Genomic DNA, 16481 nt, shown 5'->3' with positions numbered 1-16481 from the left:
TGACAGTAGTGTAAATACAAAAAATATAAGAGTGATAATTCCTAACACAAATTGATGGGAAGATTTATCTTACTGAAATATGCATTCCCAAAAATAATTAGCTCCTATAGTATTATCACTTTCTCTTGAATATTTGTATTATTATAGAAGCATTTAGGAATGTGTTTCTCATCTGTGCCTCTCCTGGAGAACTTGACTTTCCCAGAGATAAGCCAAATTACAATATTCTATACTGTCACAGGCATTAATTCTTCAAATTCTCTTGAAACTACTTTTAAATGTCCAAAACCAGTTTGTCCAAGTTACAAGAGCATACAACAACAGGGCTGTACATTCTGTACTTGAGGAGTTCTGAATGGAGGTTAATGTCAGTATTGTCATTCTAAGTCCCAAAGGCTTTCAGTCACCTACAGCATACCTGTGAAACTTTTTGCCACTCTTCTTAATTTGGAAGATAAAAAACTTGGATCTGAACTTGCAAGAGGCAGAAGGAACTAGTGTTCATGCCTCTTCCAGGACTGTGGAATGAATTACGGGAAGAATTCACTCAGTTTCTCTCTATGCTTTGGGAGTGATGCAGGATTTATCTACCTTGGCAAGGATTTTTCTCTCTAGCTAAGCTCTAAATTGACTTTATGTGAAATAAATTCCCCAGCCTTGAAACCCTGGACAGAGATAACAGTGAAAGTAAGGAGTGGAAGGGAGTTTCTTGGAGAGCTGAGATAGGTGTTGATGAGCGCTCGCAGTCAGTGGGCAAACAGGTGTCTTTTTGTGCTTGCTCCACTGAGTGTCTTGAAGGTAACCCTGCAATAACCTAGTTTAACATTAACACTGTGTTTTTCCCACTTGTTTTCACCCTTGTTACTGGATAGAATAAGGTTGTGTAACCTCACTTTAAAACTGATCAGCTGTGCAGTGTATGCTCAGGAAAGTAACTTTTCTGTTCTTCTCTTGCAAGCGAACTTTATTTTCTGATTCATTGCATACACAGGATTTAAAAAATAAAACGTTGTTTATGTGCTCAGCCAGCACAGATGTGTGCAGGGATACACAGCAACAATCCCAAAAGGAGCAACTGTTAAACATATGATCTTCTTTGTCTTTTTGCCTGTACTGTACAGGTTGCAATGCGAATGCAGCTACTCTCTTCTGCTAATTCTGTTTTGAAACACATCTGCTGTTATTCTTGCAAAATATTGTCAAACGAGACTAAATTGTAGTTAGCTCAGGCCAGTACATAGCTGTAAAGAATCGCTTTTGTAAAGAATCAGCATTTTTAAATGTTTCTCTAGCTCATTCTTTTTTTGCTGATGTTAATCATAGCTGTGGCCACTTAGCATCCTAATCTGAACAATCATAGAAAAACTGAACAATCAGTATGAATCTGTCTGGTTTATTAATCACGTCTGTAAAAATGCACAGACTCATTTCCTTATATCTAACATTGGTATGCAGACTTGGACAGCTGTGTCAGAGTTGTGGCAGCATAATACAGCATAATTTTGTGCCCAGTCACATTCAGGAAAAATGCTTCAGTCATGGTTTGGATGTAATGCTTTGAAAGCCAGAAAGAAATAATTGATAAAATTGGAAGCTTTGATTGATGTTGTCTAAAAAGGTTGTGCTTTTTCATTGATTAGGTGCTGATGCATTTTCATGAAACAAAGAGGAGGAAAGAGAGCCCTGACATTTCTCTGAATTCAAGTCAGTCTGCACAGGGAGTTCTATTCCCCTTTCATACTCTGAGTTTTATTTTTTCTAGTTTCTCAGTCTTCAAGCACTTAGAGGCTTTCATTTATCATTGAAACCCAGGGGTGGCTGCCAGGCAGTGCTGCTGCTTGAGACAGGGCTGAGCAGCGGTTGCTTGCTGTTGGCCACCACTTCCTGTGGTTGGAGGTGACCGTATTTCCTCCTATTTTTTGCACTTCTCCCATGTGCTGGCTGTCATCTTAGAGTATAGGGTGGAAAAAAAAACACAGAAAAAAAACACAGAAAATGTAAATTTACTGTTTAGGTAGTTCCCTGTGTTGCTTTCTGCCTTTTACTCTTTTCATGACAAGAGGAGCTCCACAGTGCTCCTACATCCATGTTACGAATTTGCGTAGAAACTTTCCCTCAGCTCCTCTCATTTTGTGGATATGATAACACTGCAGAAAGGAGGCAGGGGAAGAGGTCAGTTGCAGGTAGGGATACATTGGACTTCTGAAGGAAATGATGTCGCGTTTCAGTTCCCGCTGAGGGATTTTAGAAACCTAAGGATTTTCTTTTTTGCAATGTGGAATTCAGATTTGGCTAAGCAGGAGTCACACAGTTGTCTAACTCAAGTGCATTTTAGAGAGGTGACAGAATTCTGTTTATAGACTTTAAAATGTTTATGTTTATTTATTTCTGTAGGCAGAAAAATGCTTATTATGAAAAAAAAGGGTCTTACTGCGTTGCACAGTCAGATAAGTGGATCTCACTAAAAGTGCCCAAATGCAAAATAAGTATTTGCAGTGAAATTGCAGAAGTTAATTACTATACAACTAATTGTGCAAATCAATCCTATAGGTCTACTGGAGTAGATATTTACTGATAAACTGGAGTACAGAGGGAGGGATTTGCTTGTCTGATTTTGCTGTTGTACATGAGCTAGAAGTATTCCTTCTGGCAATGTGACTTTGCCCTAAGCATGTATCTTGCTTTCAGTGAGGAAGTTTTAGGTGATAGAGCTGCTGTTTGATGCTCTTGCCAGCAGAATATGGCTCTAAATATTCAAATTTTGCAAAAGTCACAGATTTTTAGGTGGCTGCCCATTGTGGCCCAGGAAGCTTTTGCAAGCTGGATTTAGCTGGAGCTTCTGCTTTTGGTATTCACATATGAGAATGTAAGTGGACAAGAAGTGGCAAGCTGCAACTCATTCTTGTCCAGGGAAGTTAGCTACTGATTTCACATAGAAATCAGAGTCACAAAACTGCAAGGGTTGGAAGGGACCTCAAGAGATCGTTGAGTCCAACCCCCTGCTAAATCAGGTCCTCTGCAATAGTTTGCACAGGTAGGTGTTCAGCTGGGTCTTGAATATCTCCTTAGACTCCACAACCTCTCCAGGCAGCCCATTCCAGTGCTCCATCATTCTTGTCGATGGAACTTCCTATGCTCAAGCTTTAGGCCACTACTCCTTGTGCTAATACTGTGCCCCACCAAGAAGAGCCTGGCCCCATCTATTTGCCTCCCACCTCCCTTTAGATGCAGAGATGAATAAGACTGTCAACCCTTTCAGAGGCTGTTTCATTCTGTAGTTGTGGAGAAGAACTTGGCTTTGTGGCACATTGCTTAATTTACAACAGTTCTGCCACTCACGAGGGAAATGAAAAGACTGGGGCCACACCCAAGTTCTCTCTTTAATCTTTATTTGTAAATGTAAATTCCTGATATTTGGACATGGCTCATGCTCGTGATTTCTGAGTACTTGAGATTATTTCCTTGTTTCTGAAGCTTGGTGCTGTGATTCTTTGACACCTGCAGTACTGCGCTTGTTTAGCATCAGTGCTTAAGAGTTGCTTAGAACAAAACATTGAGAGTGGGAATATAGGTTCATAAACATATTGGAGGTACGGTCTGGATGAAGTATGAAGTGTTCATTAAGCTGATCTCAGCTGGTCTTTTTACAGATCTTATAATAATCTCTAGTAAAATTTTAATATATTTTAATATATTGATGGTGCTCACTTTTACCAAATTATGATGACTACTTTAAGTTATTGATTTTATCTGTACAGTAGCAGATTCTTCTTTTCCACTATTCTTATAGCCTGGAAATTTCTTCCATAATTGTAACAGTTTTCTTTTATGCTGAGGATGGTATGCTTAGATAGTTTTACAGTTGTTAACATTTATGTAAATTCTCTTTGGTCTTAACTGGAACAAATTAGAACTGAGTCTCACCTGAATGGGAAATTGTTATCCATATAAATGTAATAAATGTAACACTAATATACACAATATACATACAACGTATTAATACACGTATTGAACTTTCAGGTATGGCCTAGTGCATGTACAGAATCCATCTTTTTGGGAAATGTCTTTGCGTATTTTCTGAAAGGGAAAACTAACATGTAGGCTACATTTGGCTGCTTAAACCACTGCACTTCTGAAAATAAGTTGATGTGCATGTGGAGGATCTGAAGAACAGTTTGTCCCAACATGAAAGTACAGATGAAGCTGAAGCCAGTAGGAGCCTGGAGAGTTGTGCTTTCTAGCAGTGATTTCTGGAACACAATCCCACAAGACCCGACATGGTTCAACCCTACTTTTTTTCTTGGAGTTGGCTTGGGTGTCATGGGGGATCATTCCAGCCTTCATTTGGAATTTGTATGGTGCTGGAGGGAAAGTAATCTGGATTCCTAAGATTTGGGTACATGAATTTCACCTAGATCCAAACTGAAGTAGATGTTGAATGGTCTGAAGCTCATTCTTAGTGGATGGACAGTCTTGTTTCATGATGTGGAGTCAGAAGCAGTCTTGAGGTTTAGAACTGGAAACAACTGTTGAAGAGTTAAATGTTCTTACTGGATTAAAGGCTGGTAATAGTTGTTATATTGATAAAACACTCACGAGGTATCAGCCTGGGGTTTCAAGTTTGTCCTTTTTGTAACATACAGTGTGTGAAGTCCTAGTTGATAACTAGCAAGGATGTATGAAAGCAAAGTGAGAATACATTATTTACAGTTTGGTATTATACAAAGGTGTGGTGGGTAGGAAAAGACCCCAAGTTAAACATTTACAGGGATAGAGGACTACCCGGCAGGATTTTCTTTCTGTATTTTCAGCCTGGTACTTCAGAGTGTTTTCTGATCATTGTTCCTGCTGGGTTTTTTTCTTCTTCTTTTTTTTTTTTTTTTTTCCTTGCTTTACAGGAAAGATTTGAAACCTGATTAAGATCTGTTCTGTTTTATTACATACCCTCATATTACAGCCCTTACTGAAAGATAAGATGCATTGTAGCCCTCTTCTTCCTTTCTTCATAGAATCATGGAATCATAAAATGGTCTGGGTCAAAAAGAACCACAAAGATCACCTAGTTTCAACCCCCTGCTATGTGCAGGGTCGCCAACCACCAGACCAGGCTGCCCAGAGCCACATCCAGCCTGGCCTTCAATGCCTCCAAGGATGAGGCATCCAAAACCTCCTTAGGCAACTTCTTTGTTATTAAAATTTCATGAAATAACAGAAGTGCAGAGCCCTGAAGAGACTATTTCTGCTTCACATCTTCCTCACCTATCTGTATTTCATCTCATCCAGCCCTGAATCGCATACTGAATTGTATGTTGAATTCCAACACCAAAATTTTTACAAGTCTATATATTATTAATAATCCATATATATTTGACTCTCCACGAGAAGCAGAATTTTCATCATCCTTTATGAGCTGGATTTTCCAAATCTCTAGGATTATTCTGGACAGTGACCTCACTTAACAGCAGGGATAGAGTAGGCCCTTTGGAATTGAGGGAAATTTTCATTAAAAATATCTTTTCTAAAAGGTTCCAACTATTCTGACTTTTTTTTTTGTTGTCTGTATCTTTAGTGCTCATTTACAAAACATGAACTGGATTGTCATTACTTCTCAGATAGGTGCTAACAAAATCTAGGTGAAGCACTGCGTACTCATAAATGGTCTTAAGTAGGAAATTGTCTCTGAAATGTGTAGCCTTCATATTTCTGGCCTGCTTGTAGTATTCCCTTTCTACACAGAATGCAACAGGAAAAACCGAGACAACTGACCTGTTTTGTGCAGGACTTGTGCTGTACCCTACTAGGTAAATTTCTCTTTGGTACTCTGATGCAATTGCATCTAGAGCATAGGCCTACTATAACAGATTGAAGTGCAATAAGAGCAAGAGTGATTTTGTAATTGAGTGTTACAGCCGTGCAGATTCTGGGAAGTTCCACCCTCAGCCTTTGATCTCTGGAAAATACCAAGCCCCTGGGCTGTCACTCAGCACAGCAACGTGTCCTGACTGTGCTGAGGCCATCTGCAGGGATCCATCCATCTCTGCCAGTTCAGTTCCTAAGCTGTTCCTGTTTATAGTGTTGCCTGCCAGAAAATTCCCTCTTCCAGGGTTTGCTCTGCTTTTCAGTTGGAGAAGGATCAACTTTCAAGTCCTTGTGAAAATGAGGCTGTAACAGCTATCATGTAATGGGAACATCAGTGTGAAGTGAAATTATTGTGTCTGTTAGCATCCTAATTGTTCTGCTTGTGAAAGGCTGTGGCATGAATCAGCTTCTCATGTTAATGTGGGAAGCATGCGTTATGGATGAAGCATCAGGGGACTAATACTATCTTAGAACCAAATTACAGGATTAACTACAGATTTTGTTTATTATTAGTAAACAACATGCTTATCTTCTTTCAGTTGAAAGAAAATGCAATTGAAACACTAGGCCAAAGCTCTTGTCAATATTAATCTATTAAAATCACTATAACAGCATAGAAGGCAAATCTGGAAAAGCTGCGTTCTCTTCTTCATATTTTGTCCGAGTGTATTTTAGGTAAGCAAGGAATTGTCTGGGCTTAATGCTTATTTTTGTTTTCTGCAACTCTAATTGAATATCAGTTTATCACAAATTAAAGCAGTAAATGTCATGCTGCAGTGCACAGTCTGACTAGCATCTCATACTCTCATTTACTTGCTCTAGGGTCAGATGTAGCCTGGCAACTAAGTGCTAATTACACTGTTCTATGAGTCATGCGCTCGCTACAAGGGTAGAAATTAATATGAATCTAAAATTATCTCTTTGGTGTCTTTGAGAGTACAACCATGTTAACCTCTTCCCCTTAAAAACCCTTCTGACTTGAGAGAGTGTATTTGGAAGCTAAGACTGTTACCAAATCTAGGCTTTTTCTACATAGCAGCATTAGGCTGTGGGATAAGTCGGTTAATTCAAGCAGAGAATCTCTCAGAAGTTCATATCCTATGCATTTAGACAGCCAGGTTATTCCAGAAAATTAAACAAGTCACCTTTGAGTAACAGCTGGAGGGCTTGAACAGCTCTATGTGATCTTCACTTTTTGACTGCCTGTTTGTAATTCTTGCATGTTGTAACTTTCTTGTTTGAAAAGCAAAACAAAAGAGATTGAAGATTTCATAGCAAAGATACACTCACAGACTGTTCTGCCATGGATAGGGGATGAGACAGGTGATAAGTGCTTTTGCAGAAGAAAAAGAAAAGGAAAAGGTTTTCTGAATGGATTTCTAGTGCTAAGCAGTCTTTTTTGGTCAATCAGATGCTCAAGAAGCTTCAACTTGATTGGTATCAACTTGATTTCTTCAGACATTTCTGACACCTGTAAAACCCATGCAAATGCAGTAAGTAGCTTGTGTATTGCTTTTGTAACCTTAGTTTTGTAAAGATTTTAATCAGGCATTATATGACAGTCACTAGAGGAAATGACTTGCACGACTCAGGCCTTGTGTTGTTATTCTTTGTGGCAGCATAGCTAAAAATAAAGAAAACAGTAACTTTAGATGTGTTCTGTGGTTTTTTGTACAGCCTCAAAAAAGTGGGTGCTGAAGTGACAAGGAAGGAGACTCCATGGTCTACAGTAAAGTGGAAGTTTGGGACTTCATTTACTTTTTCTTTTATTGAGTTGGGCTGGTTTAAACTGTAGTAAAACTCAGGTCTTCTTCTCTTGCCATAGCAGGTCTTCCAACATGCGTGCCTCATCCTTCCTTGACAGGATTTATGTACCATTCTAACTTAGTATGTAGAGCATGGTGGAGAGATGCATGAATAAAAAAGTACACTGATGTGGATGTTGCTTTACTGCACCAGATGGGAACTGATTGTGGTGGCAGTTTTTCTTCCTCAGTACAGATTTTCAGAGCCAGCGTATGCTGGCTGACATATTGAGAACACTTTAGGAAACCTTTTCTTTTTTCTACTGTTGATGAGCAAGAATATTTCCCACAGCTGAAGACAGAAATGACAGCTCTAATATAGTCATAATTATAGATGGATAACTGCACATGAAATATAACTAGATTTTCTGCTATAGTGTTAATCCAAAGGGTAACTATAATTTATCCTGTGAGGAAACTTACTTTTCCATGACCTAGACTGTGCTAATTCTGTAGCCTTAAATCTGTGCAGAGTGTAGTCCAAACACAAATCAATTATCAAACACCACTTTTTGTAGGCTTTCATTTACCAAATTTTAATGAAAAGAAATAATCATAGAAACTACAGAGTGTAAAATTGGGTATTATGCTGTAAGCGAGAGATGTGATGTTCTGATTTTGCCTCCAGACATAATGGATAAACCTAATGATCACTGGTTCAGCCATTAAACTGGGCTTTTTTTTATCATCATTCTATGCTTTCAAAATTGTAAGAAAATTCTGAATTAAATAGAACCTACTGGAGGTGCACAAACCTAAAAGTGTATCCAAATTACAAAATCCCGTGCCTTGTTTCTCATGTGAGTTCTTCCACGATTTGGTACCAAACTTGATGCAGTGATTATTTACTTACTTTTCAGAGTCTCCTGTGAAATCTCTTGTTTAAGCCTTTGATGGGATAAATAAATAGTCCTCTTTATCTTCTGTGCTCAAGCAACTGTAGTAGATTAGTAACACTTTTTTTTTTTTCCCATGGAAACCATGTCGATTAGACCCGTTATATTATAATTGTGGTGTTTTACTCAATGCTTAATTATTTTAATCACTGTTTCAGATAAAAGGCTTAGTGGAGTCTAATTCCTTCAACTATGCTGCATCCTTCTAAAAAAATATATATATACTATTCTATTCTCCAGTCTCTACTAGAGCTTTCAGTTATTAAGTAGCCAAACTATATAAATAGTTTTTGATTTTCTGTTTCTTTCTGGATTCCTGGATACATATGATAGGAGCTTTGTGGATAGTTCTGTAATAGTTAACAAGTTTATATCCACACATGATGCTTGCAGTTTGGTGGTGGTGTTTTATTTTCCCTCTGGCTGTACTTCCATTTCTAAAATTGCAAAGCATCTGTCTTTAAGCAGAATGTAGAAGGTCTGAGAGAGATACTGTCACTGCAGCCTTGGTGCTTTGGTGGAGTAGAACCTCAAATTTTATCAAGTTTTTTTCTGTCTGTGTTGAATCTTACTTTTTTCTTTTTTAATTTTTATTTTATTTTTATTTTTTAAATGCTCCACTTGATCTTTTAATTTACAAACTGTTCTTCAAAGTCTCTCTTCCTCCTCCATTCCCACTTTTGTTTTTTTGTACTGTAACTAAATCTGTAGAGGTCTCGTTTGAGATTAGTCTGACAAGTTTTCATATGTTCCTGTCAAAGAGAAGAAAATCTCCATCAGGAGCTACGTACATTAAAGCACCTGAAGAGTTAGGCTATAAAAATGGCACTTGGGCACTCAACCCCAGCAACTTTCGGACACCAATAAGAGCCTCAGCTTCCTGTCTACAGCTGCCTGTGTCTCTACTGGTAGATGAGGATTTTCAGTTTTCACATTTAGTATTTGCCTTTTTTTGATCATTAGATCTGAGTGAGTTTTTGAAGTATATCTGCTGGAATAGATCCTGAAAAGGATACTCAGAGATGAGATGTTTGGGGTATTCAGCTGTCCCCTCTTAGATTGCTGATGTAAGGCCACTCAGTGGAGATAAACTCTTCTTTGATTCTGATGTGCTGCTGGTTTAAGGTTCCCTTCATCAAAAAGAGTGTGGTTTCTGTCGTACCTTTGAGTGTCCCAGCAGCGATTCCTCTTGTTGGAATTGTTCCACTTGGCATGAATATTCATTGAGCTGAGGAAGGTAAGACTGTATAGTGCAGCAGTTGTATCACCTGGCTAGAATCTGGGACAGTTTCAAGTCACTCTTCTAATGAATATTTAACTATTTATGCATGTTGGAGCAGTTTCAGCAGGAAATGCTAAGAGCTCTTTCCAGAATATGCCGTATCTTGGTGGTTCAGTCACTTACTGAAGACATTGACATTGAAATTTTAAGTGCTGCTGTCAAATTTCTGTTTAACATTCCTCAAATGTTGGTTCCTACACTTAATGTTTGTAGTTTTTCAGTCTACACAGGATTCAGATAATACTTGCATTTGCTCAGATTTAAGCATTTTCTGTTATACTGAAAAGCTCTTGATTGAGTTGCTCTGGCTTAGTTGGAATGTTGGGAATGGACGGAATGTTTTTTTGTTGGTTCAGTGAAAGCTGAAAAATCAAGTGGAGTTGGGAGAAAAGGATGGAAAAAAGGGCATTTTCTCTGACTTGTTTCTTTTATTATTATTATTCATTATTATTAACTGGAAAAAAGGATGACAAGAGCATTACAGAAGTGTTTTGGCTCCCAGTGATGAAGACAAGTGCCTAGAAGAATTTTTAAAAAGGACCCAGCCAAATTAGGTTACAGTTCCCTTTGGTTACAACCTAATTCCCACCTAACCTATTTTGGAATCCAGTGGGATTTTCAAAGGCTTATTTTGGCATATAAATGCTGCTCAAGATCTTTTAAACATTTGGCAAGTCTGGAAAAATCAGGTTTTTTATTCCTTGCAGTTAGCTTGTACTTGTTTAAAATCAATTTAGTTTAAAGAATCAGCTTGTTCTGAATCCATTGTAGGTCCCATGTATCTAAGATTGGACTAATACTAATTTCAGCTTCCAGCCAAGTACAATTTTATATCTGGAGGAAGAAGAAAAATTCAGCAGACTGTTTGCATTTTTCTCCATTTCTAGCACAATACAGTGTTGAATAGCTAAGCTAAAAATATGCATAAATATACATAAATACATATACAAATCTGTCATTACCCCTCTTCCCTTCCAGAACCACGTGAGTGAACAGTCTATTTCTTGTCAGCAGTAATGAAGGTTGCACTGAATTTCACACAAAAACTGTATTTGGAGCAGCCAATCTCTGTATCATTACATCAACTGTAAAATGTAGCCTGCCTTTGGGAAAGTAATTAAGGTAATCATATTTTAAGTGGGGGGAAGTTTCAGGAGGAAGTTCTTTACTGTAAGAGTGGTGAGGTGCTGGAACAGGCTGCCCAGAGGGGTTGTGGATGCCCCGTCCCTGGAGGCGTTCAAGGCCAGGTTGGATGGGGCTCTGGGCAGCCTGGTCTGGTATTAAATGGGGAGGTTGGTGGCCCTGCCTGTGGCAGGGGGTTGGAGATTCATGATCCTGGAGGAACCTTCCAACCCTGGTCATTCTGTGATTCTATGATAAGTGTTTGAGATGATTCAGAGAAATAAGATTCTGTCTACAGTTGTTAAAATCTGCTTAAGTATCCATGGCATTGGTTGCTGACATTTTAAAGTACCACTCTGCTTATTCACTTCGCTATACTATTTTTATTTAATAAGAAAAGTGTTTATAGTTAAAAAACATGTTAATTTACTAAAGAATTTTGTGTCATTTATGATACCATTCTAATTATGAAAATTTTCCACAGAAAAAGGGATTTGCCCTTTCTTCTTTCTAAACTTTAGGGAAAGGAAGACTGTATTCTTGGCGCTCAAAAGCTTTCATTGGGATAACTGGAACAAAACAAGGAGACTTTATGAACTTCTACTAAGCACCTTGGCTTTCATTTAGATGGAGAATTTGCAGACTGCATTCTTCATGTGCACATTGAAATGGCTTGTGTTTAGTAGTCAGCAGTTATATGTACAGTAAATCAGTCACACAAATAGGTCTCTGATTCTGTCTGCAGTATAAATGATGTAATTCTTTCTTGAGGAGAGGAACAAAGAAATCTAATAATGTGGCCATTTTGTTTTGTGTTTATCAGTCTTAAAAATGCAACACTGGCAAAGGGCAGGACTAAGAACCTGAACGTGCTGCTTAGGTTGTACCTTTCCCAGGCAAGTCCCAGGCAATTGACTGTATTCTGGTTTGCTTTGCTTTTTTTTTTTTTCTCTCACACTTTCTGTTGTTTTTTCCTTCTTTTTAAAATTTAGCGGCGCCTGTTTCTCTTGCCAAGATAACGAAGTATTAATGAGCCGATCTGAGAAACTCTGTAAATACAAGCAATACTAACCCAGAGGACAGTGCCTCTCATTGAGGTTGTATTCTCCCCTTCGCGCAGAGTGTGCTGCTGGTTCAGGTTTGTTGAACTTCCTAATTACCTCAGAACTTTCAGACTAATGATTTTGGCGTCTCCTCCCTGCGCTGTGGAAGTGGTGCAAGGAGGGGCGATGCAGTAACCCTACACCTGTTGCAGCACACGCCTGTCGACTCGCACAACTTCCCAGGCAAGTGCTGAGCTAGCCATGAGAACATCTGAGATTGCTCGGCTCTGTAACCACTAGGCACAGTCCTTCTGGATGGTCAGCTTGGCTTTACGCTGCGGTGCCTGTAAAAGTTAATGTTCTAAAATGGCAGTTGATGACAGCAGCTTGTACTCCAGGACTAGGAGTAAACTGAATTCTCGTCAGAATCATCAAAAATCAGCAAGACGGAGTAGTTTGCCACCAGACATCTTGCTTGAAAATGATTTTAAAGGCAAGTTTCAAAGAAATATAAAAAATATAGAGCCTATACATCCAAGGTGCTCCAAGAAAAGACCTTCTATTTTTTCAGGTAGGAAATGCTGTGTTGAATAGTATGTTGGTCCTTTCTGGTAATACTGGAGAAATCTAGTGGCTGACTCCAGTTAGAGCTTATTCTATTTTAAAACCCAAGACAGTCTTCATAGATAGAAGAAATGAAGTACCATTATATTTTGTTAGCTATTCGGGTTACAGTGTTGGAAACAAAAAAGAGATTTTCTGGCCTTGTGTTTCTTGCTTCTGGGGATGTTTTTTTAATACTTAGCCACTGATTTCTGCTAAATGTTTCTCTAGAGCTTTAAACTCTGTGTTCTGCTTAACCCCACTTAGGAGCCATACAGTTAATGACTGCAGTGTAGGATTATACCCACTGCTGCAGGGTTCTCTCATTTGATTTTCTGGGGGAGCCCAGTTTGAGGATACATGAACTTCTGCAGTGTAGCTGACTGGTGGTTGGGTTTTTTTTGTATACCCAGAAATTAACATCACTAAATGCTCTAATGCATACTTTGAATTCCTTGTTTGCACTGGAGCCTATAATGATTGTAGTTAATAGTTCAGTTTAACTATCTTGTATGTTAAGAATATCAGTATGGTGTAAGAGTGGATTTCAGTGAACATAGTGGCAAAATGTACTTTTTTGTAATTTTTAAGAAATTATTTCAAATGCACCTAAAAATAGTCAGCAGATTAGCACAAAGGATTTGTTGCAAAGCAGTCAGGTCATCTTTACAAGCAGGATTTAAAAGGTTTTAGGGGAAAAAATAGAATACAAATTCATTCTTAATATAACTGAAGGTATTTCTGTGAAGCAATTTGAAAATGAAATTCTTTGTAGAAACAAAAATATATTGTTTTTTAAACAGTGTCTCCATTTCCAGATGGAAATGTTGGTTTTAAACTTCCAGAGGGAGGATCAGCACAATCATACTGACTTTTGAGGAGATATAGTACATAAAAAAGTGATATTACTTGAATAAGATTATTACTAGGTTTCTTAAATGAACCTTGTCGTATCTGAAGTCAGGTGACTCAGACGTGCGCAAGGCTCCCACGCTTCCCAGTTCCTGAACAGGCTCTTCTTGAAGTGATGTAGTCTGCTGGTGACTCTCAAAGCACATTATTTTGTATAGGGCTGAGCCTGTCTTTCTCAACAGCTGCTCTTTGTATTTTATCTTTTCTGATTCTTAATTAGTTTTTCTCCAGCATCTTTTCTCCTTTCTCCCCTATACATGAACTTTTTTTGCTAGAAGAATCACATTGAACGGCCTTGTGCTTATTCTCCACTATCCTTATTCTGCTGTGCCCAAATCTATTTCTCCTGTAGTCTGTGATTGGAAGGCTTTTATTTAAAAAAAATCAGTTCTTCTGTCTCACAGTTCTTTCCACCCTCCCAGATTACCACACTTGTAATAATGCTCCACAGTTTGTGCTGTGACACATAGGAGCCCTTTAATGTAGTTTGTGTGCCTGGACTACTGCTACTGCATTTGTGAAATCCACTGCAGCTCTGTTACTGTACACTCAAGGGCACTTAACTCACAGGTAATGCAAATTGCTTGCCATAAGCAATTGATAGAGATGATGGAAAAATGGGTGTAGTCTTTCATTTGGTAGGTCAGCAGTATACATGGGAGAAGCTTTACTTGATTTGCTTTTGAAAATAGGTTAACCAAGTAAGCCTGAAGTCATCCAGACTGTTGTCTTCAGTGCTGTGAATGTGGATTAGAATGGAAATAGAAGTATATTGATTTACTTCTTTGTAGTTCTTTGCATCACTGCTGAAGTTCTCTGAAGAATGAGATAGTTCTCACTTCTATCAGTCTGGTCATATATTATTATATATATGTATGTCATTCTGAAAGTAATGCCTCTTATTTATTTCCGTGGAAAGTACAAATGACACAATGAGCACAATAATACTATTTGGTAGAGCAGTTTTTCAACAGTCACCTATTAGCTATGCATTTTCTCCAGCCATGAACAAGAGCCTGCATGCCATGCTCAGAAGAATCTGCACCAGAGGACGTGACCCACTGTCACTGTCACCACTGCTGAAAACCACCGCCCACCTCCTCACTGTGCTCACACCAACTGTTTGGTCTCCATAATGTTCAGCAAGCATTGATGAATGCAATGGGTGCAGCTTTTCTGCATGGAGGAATTCCACATCTTTGCTTCAGTTGCACCCCCATGTCAGATGCTGTTCTATCAGACTGCCCCTCTTCTGCCATACCTTGGGGTCAACATTATAAATTAGGAGGCATTCGTTTCACAGCAGTCCTCATATTTTAAATCTATATCATTTTGACTCTTCCACCTTCTTTTAATTCTAGCATCTCAGCTTAGGCTTTAATTTCAACATGGATCTGTCTCAGTTCTAGGACGTGCTTGCAGTTTAGTGTGATAGCAGGAAACAGAAGGCTGTGGGGATACCTCATTGCAGCCTTCCAATACTTAACGTGCATTTATAAATGAGAGGGAGACAGACTTCTTACATGGTTTGATAGGACAAGAAAGAATGGCTTTAAATTAATAAAAGGGATTTTTAGATGAGATGTTAGGAGGAAATTCGTCACTCAGAGTGTGGTGAGGCCCTGGCACAGCTGCCAAGAGAAGCTGTGGATGCCCCATCCCTGGAGGCATTCAAAGCTGGGATGGATCAGCCCTGGGCAACCTGAGCTAGTGGGTGGCAAACAGTCCATGGCAGGGGGATTGGAACTGGATGGTCTTTATGGTCTCTTCCTACCAAAACCATTCTGTGCTTCTATGACTTTATGATCGTGTACATCTTCTTTTCCTTATTTATTTTCTATCTTAAAGAATCTAAGTAATAAAATAGTGAACAGTGATGCATAAAGACATCAAGGTGCAAGACGTGCAGATCAATTCATACATTGAGACTCCTGTTTCACATTTGATGTAGACACAGAAAGAGGCCTCTTGCATGCCTTAGGCTTGCTTTATGTTCTTTTTCGAACTGTGATACTGAAAACTGATTGTTTAAAAATGGAAGCTTAAATGTGAAGAGAGTGACATTTCCTGTCATCATGAAGTTAGCCACTCATATGTGCCTGGACAGGACTATCCAAGCAGTGGTGTGAATGAGTTGTTGTGTGCCTTCTGAGTGGCAAGATGAGGGGAGGACAGCAAATGTGACTGTGAGGAGAAACCATGGTATTGCCAAAGGGATATCCTGCACAGAGATACTACTTCTTCTTTAAATAAAACACTTCATTTCTTCTTTAAATTCATAGTGTTTAGAACTGTTGCATGCGTCAAAGCTTGCTTAATATCAACTTGCTAATATCTACATTTTCTTTTACCGTTTTACAACTATGCAGAGAAGTACGATTAAAAAAATGTCTACTTGGAAGCCAGTTCTTACTGCAGGCTGGGCATGTTTGCTTAAGTGCCATTGGAAATCCACTTCTAGTACTGTTAGTATCTTGCGGGTTTTTTCCTTCTTCATTTGCATGAATTGTAGGATGATGCTTGTTGATGATTTCAGAGGAAAGAAGGTGAGAAAAACTATGTATTTTCTGCCTCTCCCAGGACCAGGCAGTACTTGAGTCCACGGCCCATGCCAGTGACTCAGGCACTGGCTTTGCAGCCAAAGTCAGCCCTGCGTTGTCAGTGGGATGGCTAACACATTATCTCTTCTTTTGTACACTGTGGTTGTGTTGTGAGTTAACGTTAATGAAGGGCAGTTGTTAACAGTACTTTATCTAGCTACTTCAAGTAAGAATGTAGGATTCTGGCCTCTAATTTTTACAACAGAATAGCTAGTACTTTGTAACAAATTTGCTGCTTTTTTTTTCAGTGAAAATATTGTCGCAATTAGAAGTCTTGAGGCACTCTATCAAAGCATTTCTGGAGTTCAGACCAGCATACAGTCTAGCAAAGTCACTTTCTAAAATAAGTAAGTTGACCT

The 16481-nt window shown here is 38.7% G+C and overlaps 1 protein-coding gene across 5 annotated transcripts in view; it reads left to right on the top strand.

The window, feature by feature from the left end:
• Positions 1 to 16481, top strand: part of FRY (FRY microtubule binding protein) — a 237615-nt gene that overhangs the window by 38065 nt on the left and 183069 nt on the right. For 2 of the 5 annotated variants that reach the window (XM_048934589.1, XM_048934588.1), the window contains exon 1: positions 12201 to 12578. The exons of 1 other annotated variant lie outside the window; for it this stretch is intronic. In XM_048934589.1, the coding sequence (XP_048790546.1) occupies positions 12374 to 12578 (205 nt within the window). In that variant the 5' untranslated portion in view covers positions 12201 to 12373. Of the gene's footprint in view, positions 1 to 12199; positions 12579 to 12605; positions 16470 to 16481 lie in introns of those variants that run through there. 2 more of the 5 variants (XM_048934595.1, XM_048934594.1) reach the window with 2 other exon arrangements.

This window comes from Lagopus muta, chromosome 1, assembly GCF_023343835.1.
Source record: "Lagopus muta isolate bLagMut1 chromosome 1, bLagMut1 primary, whole genome shotgun sequence".
NCBI classification, from domain to species: Eukaryota; Metazoa; Chordata; class Aves; order Galliformes; family Phasianidae; genus Lagopus; species Lagopus muta.
Note: the sequence above shows the minus strand (reverse complement) of the source record. Positions and strands in the feature narration are given on the sequence as shown.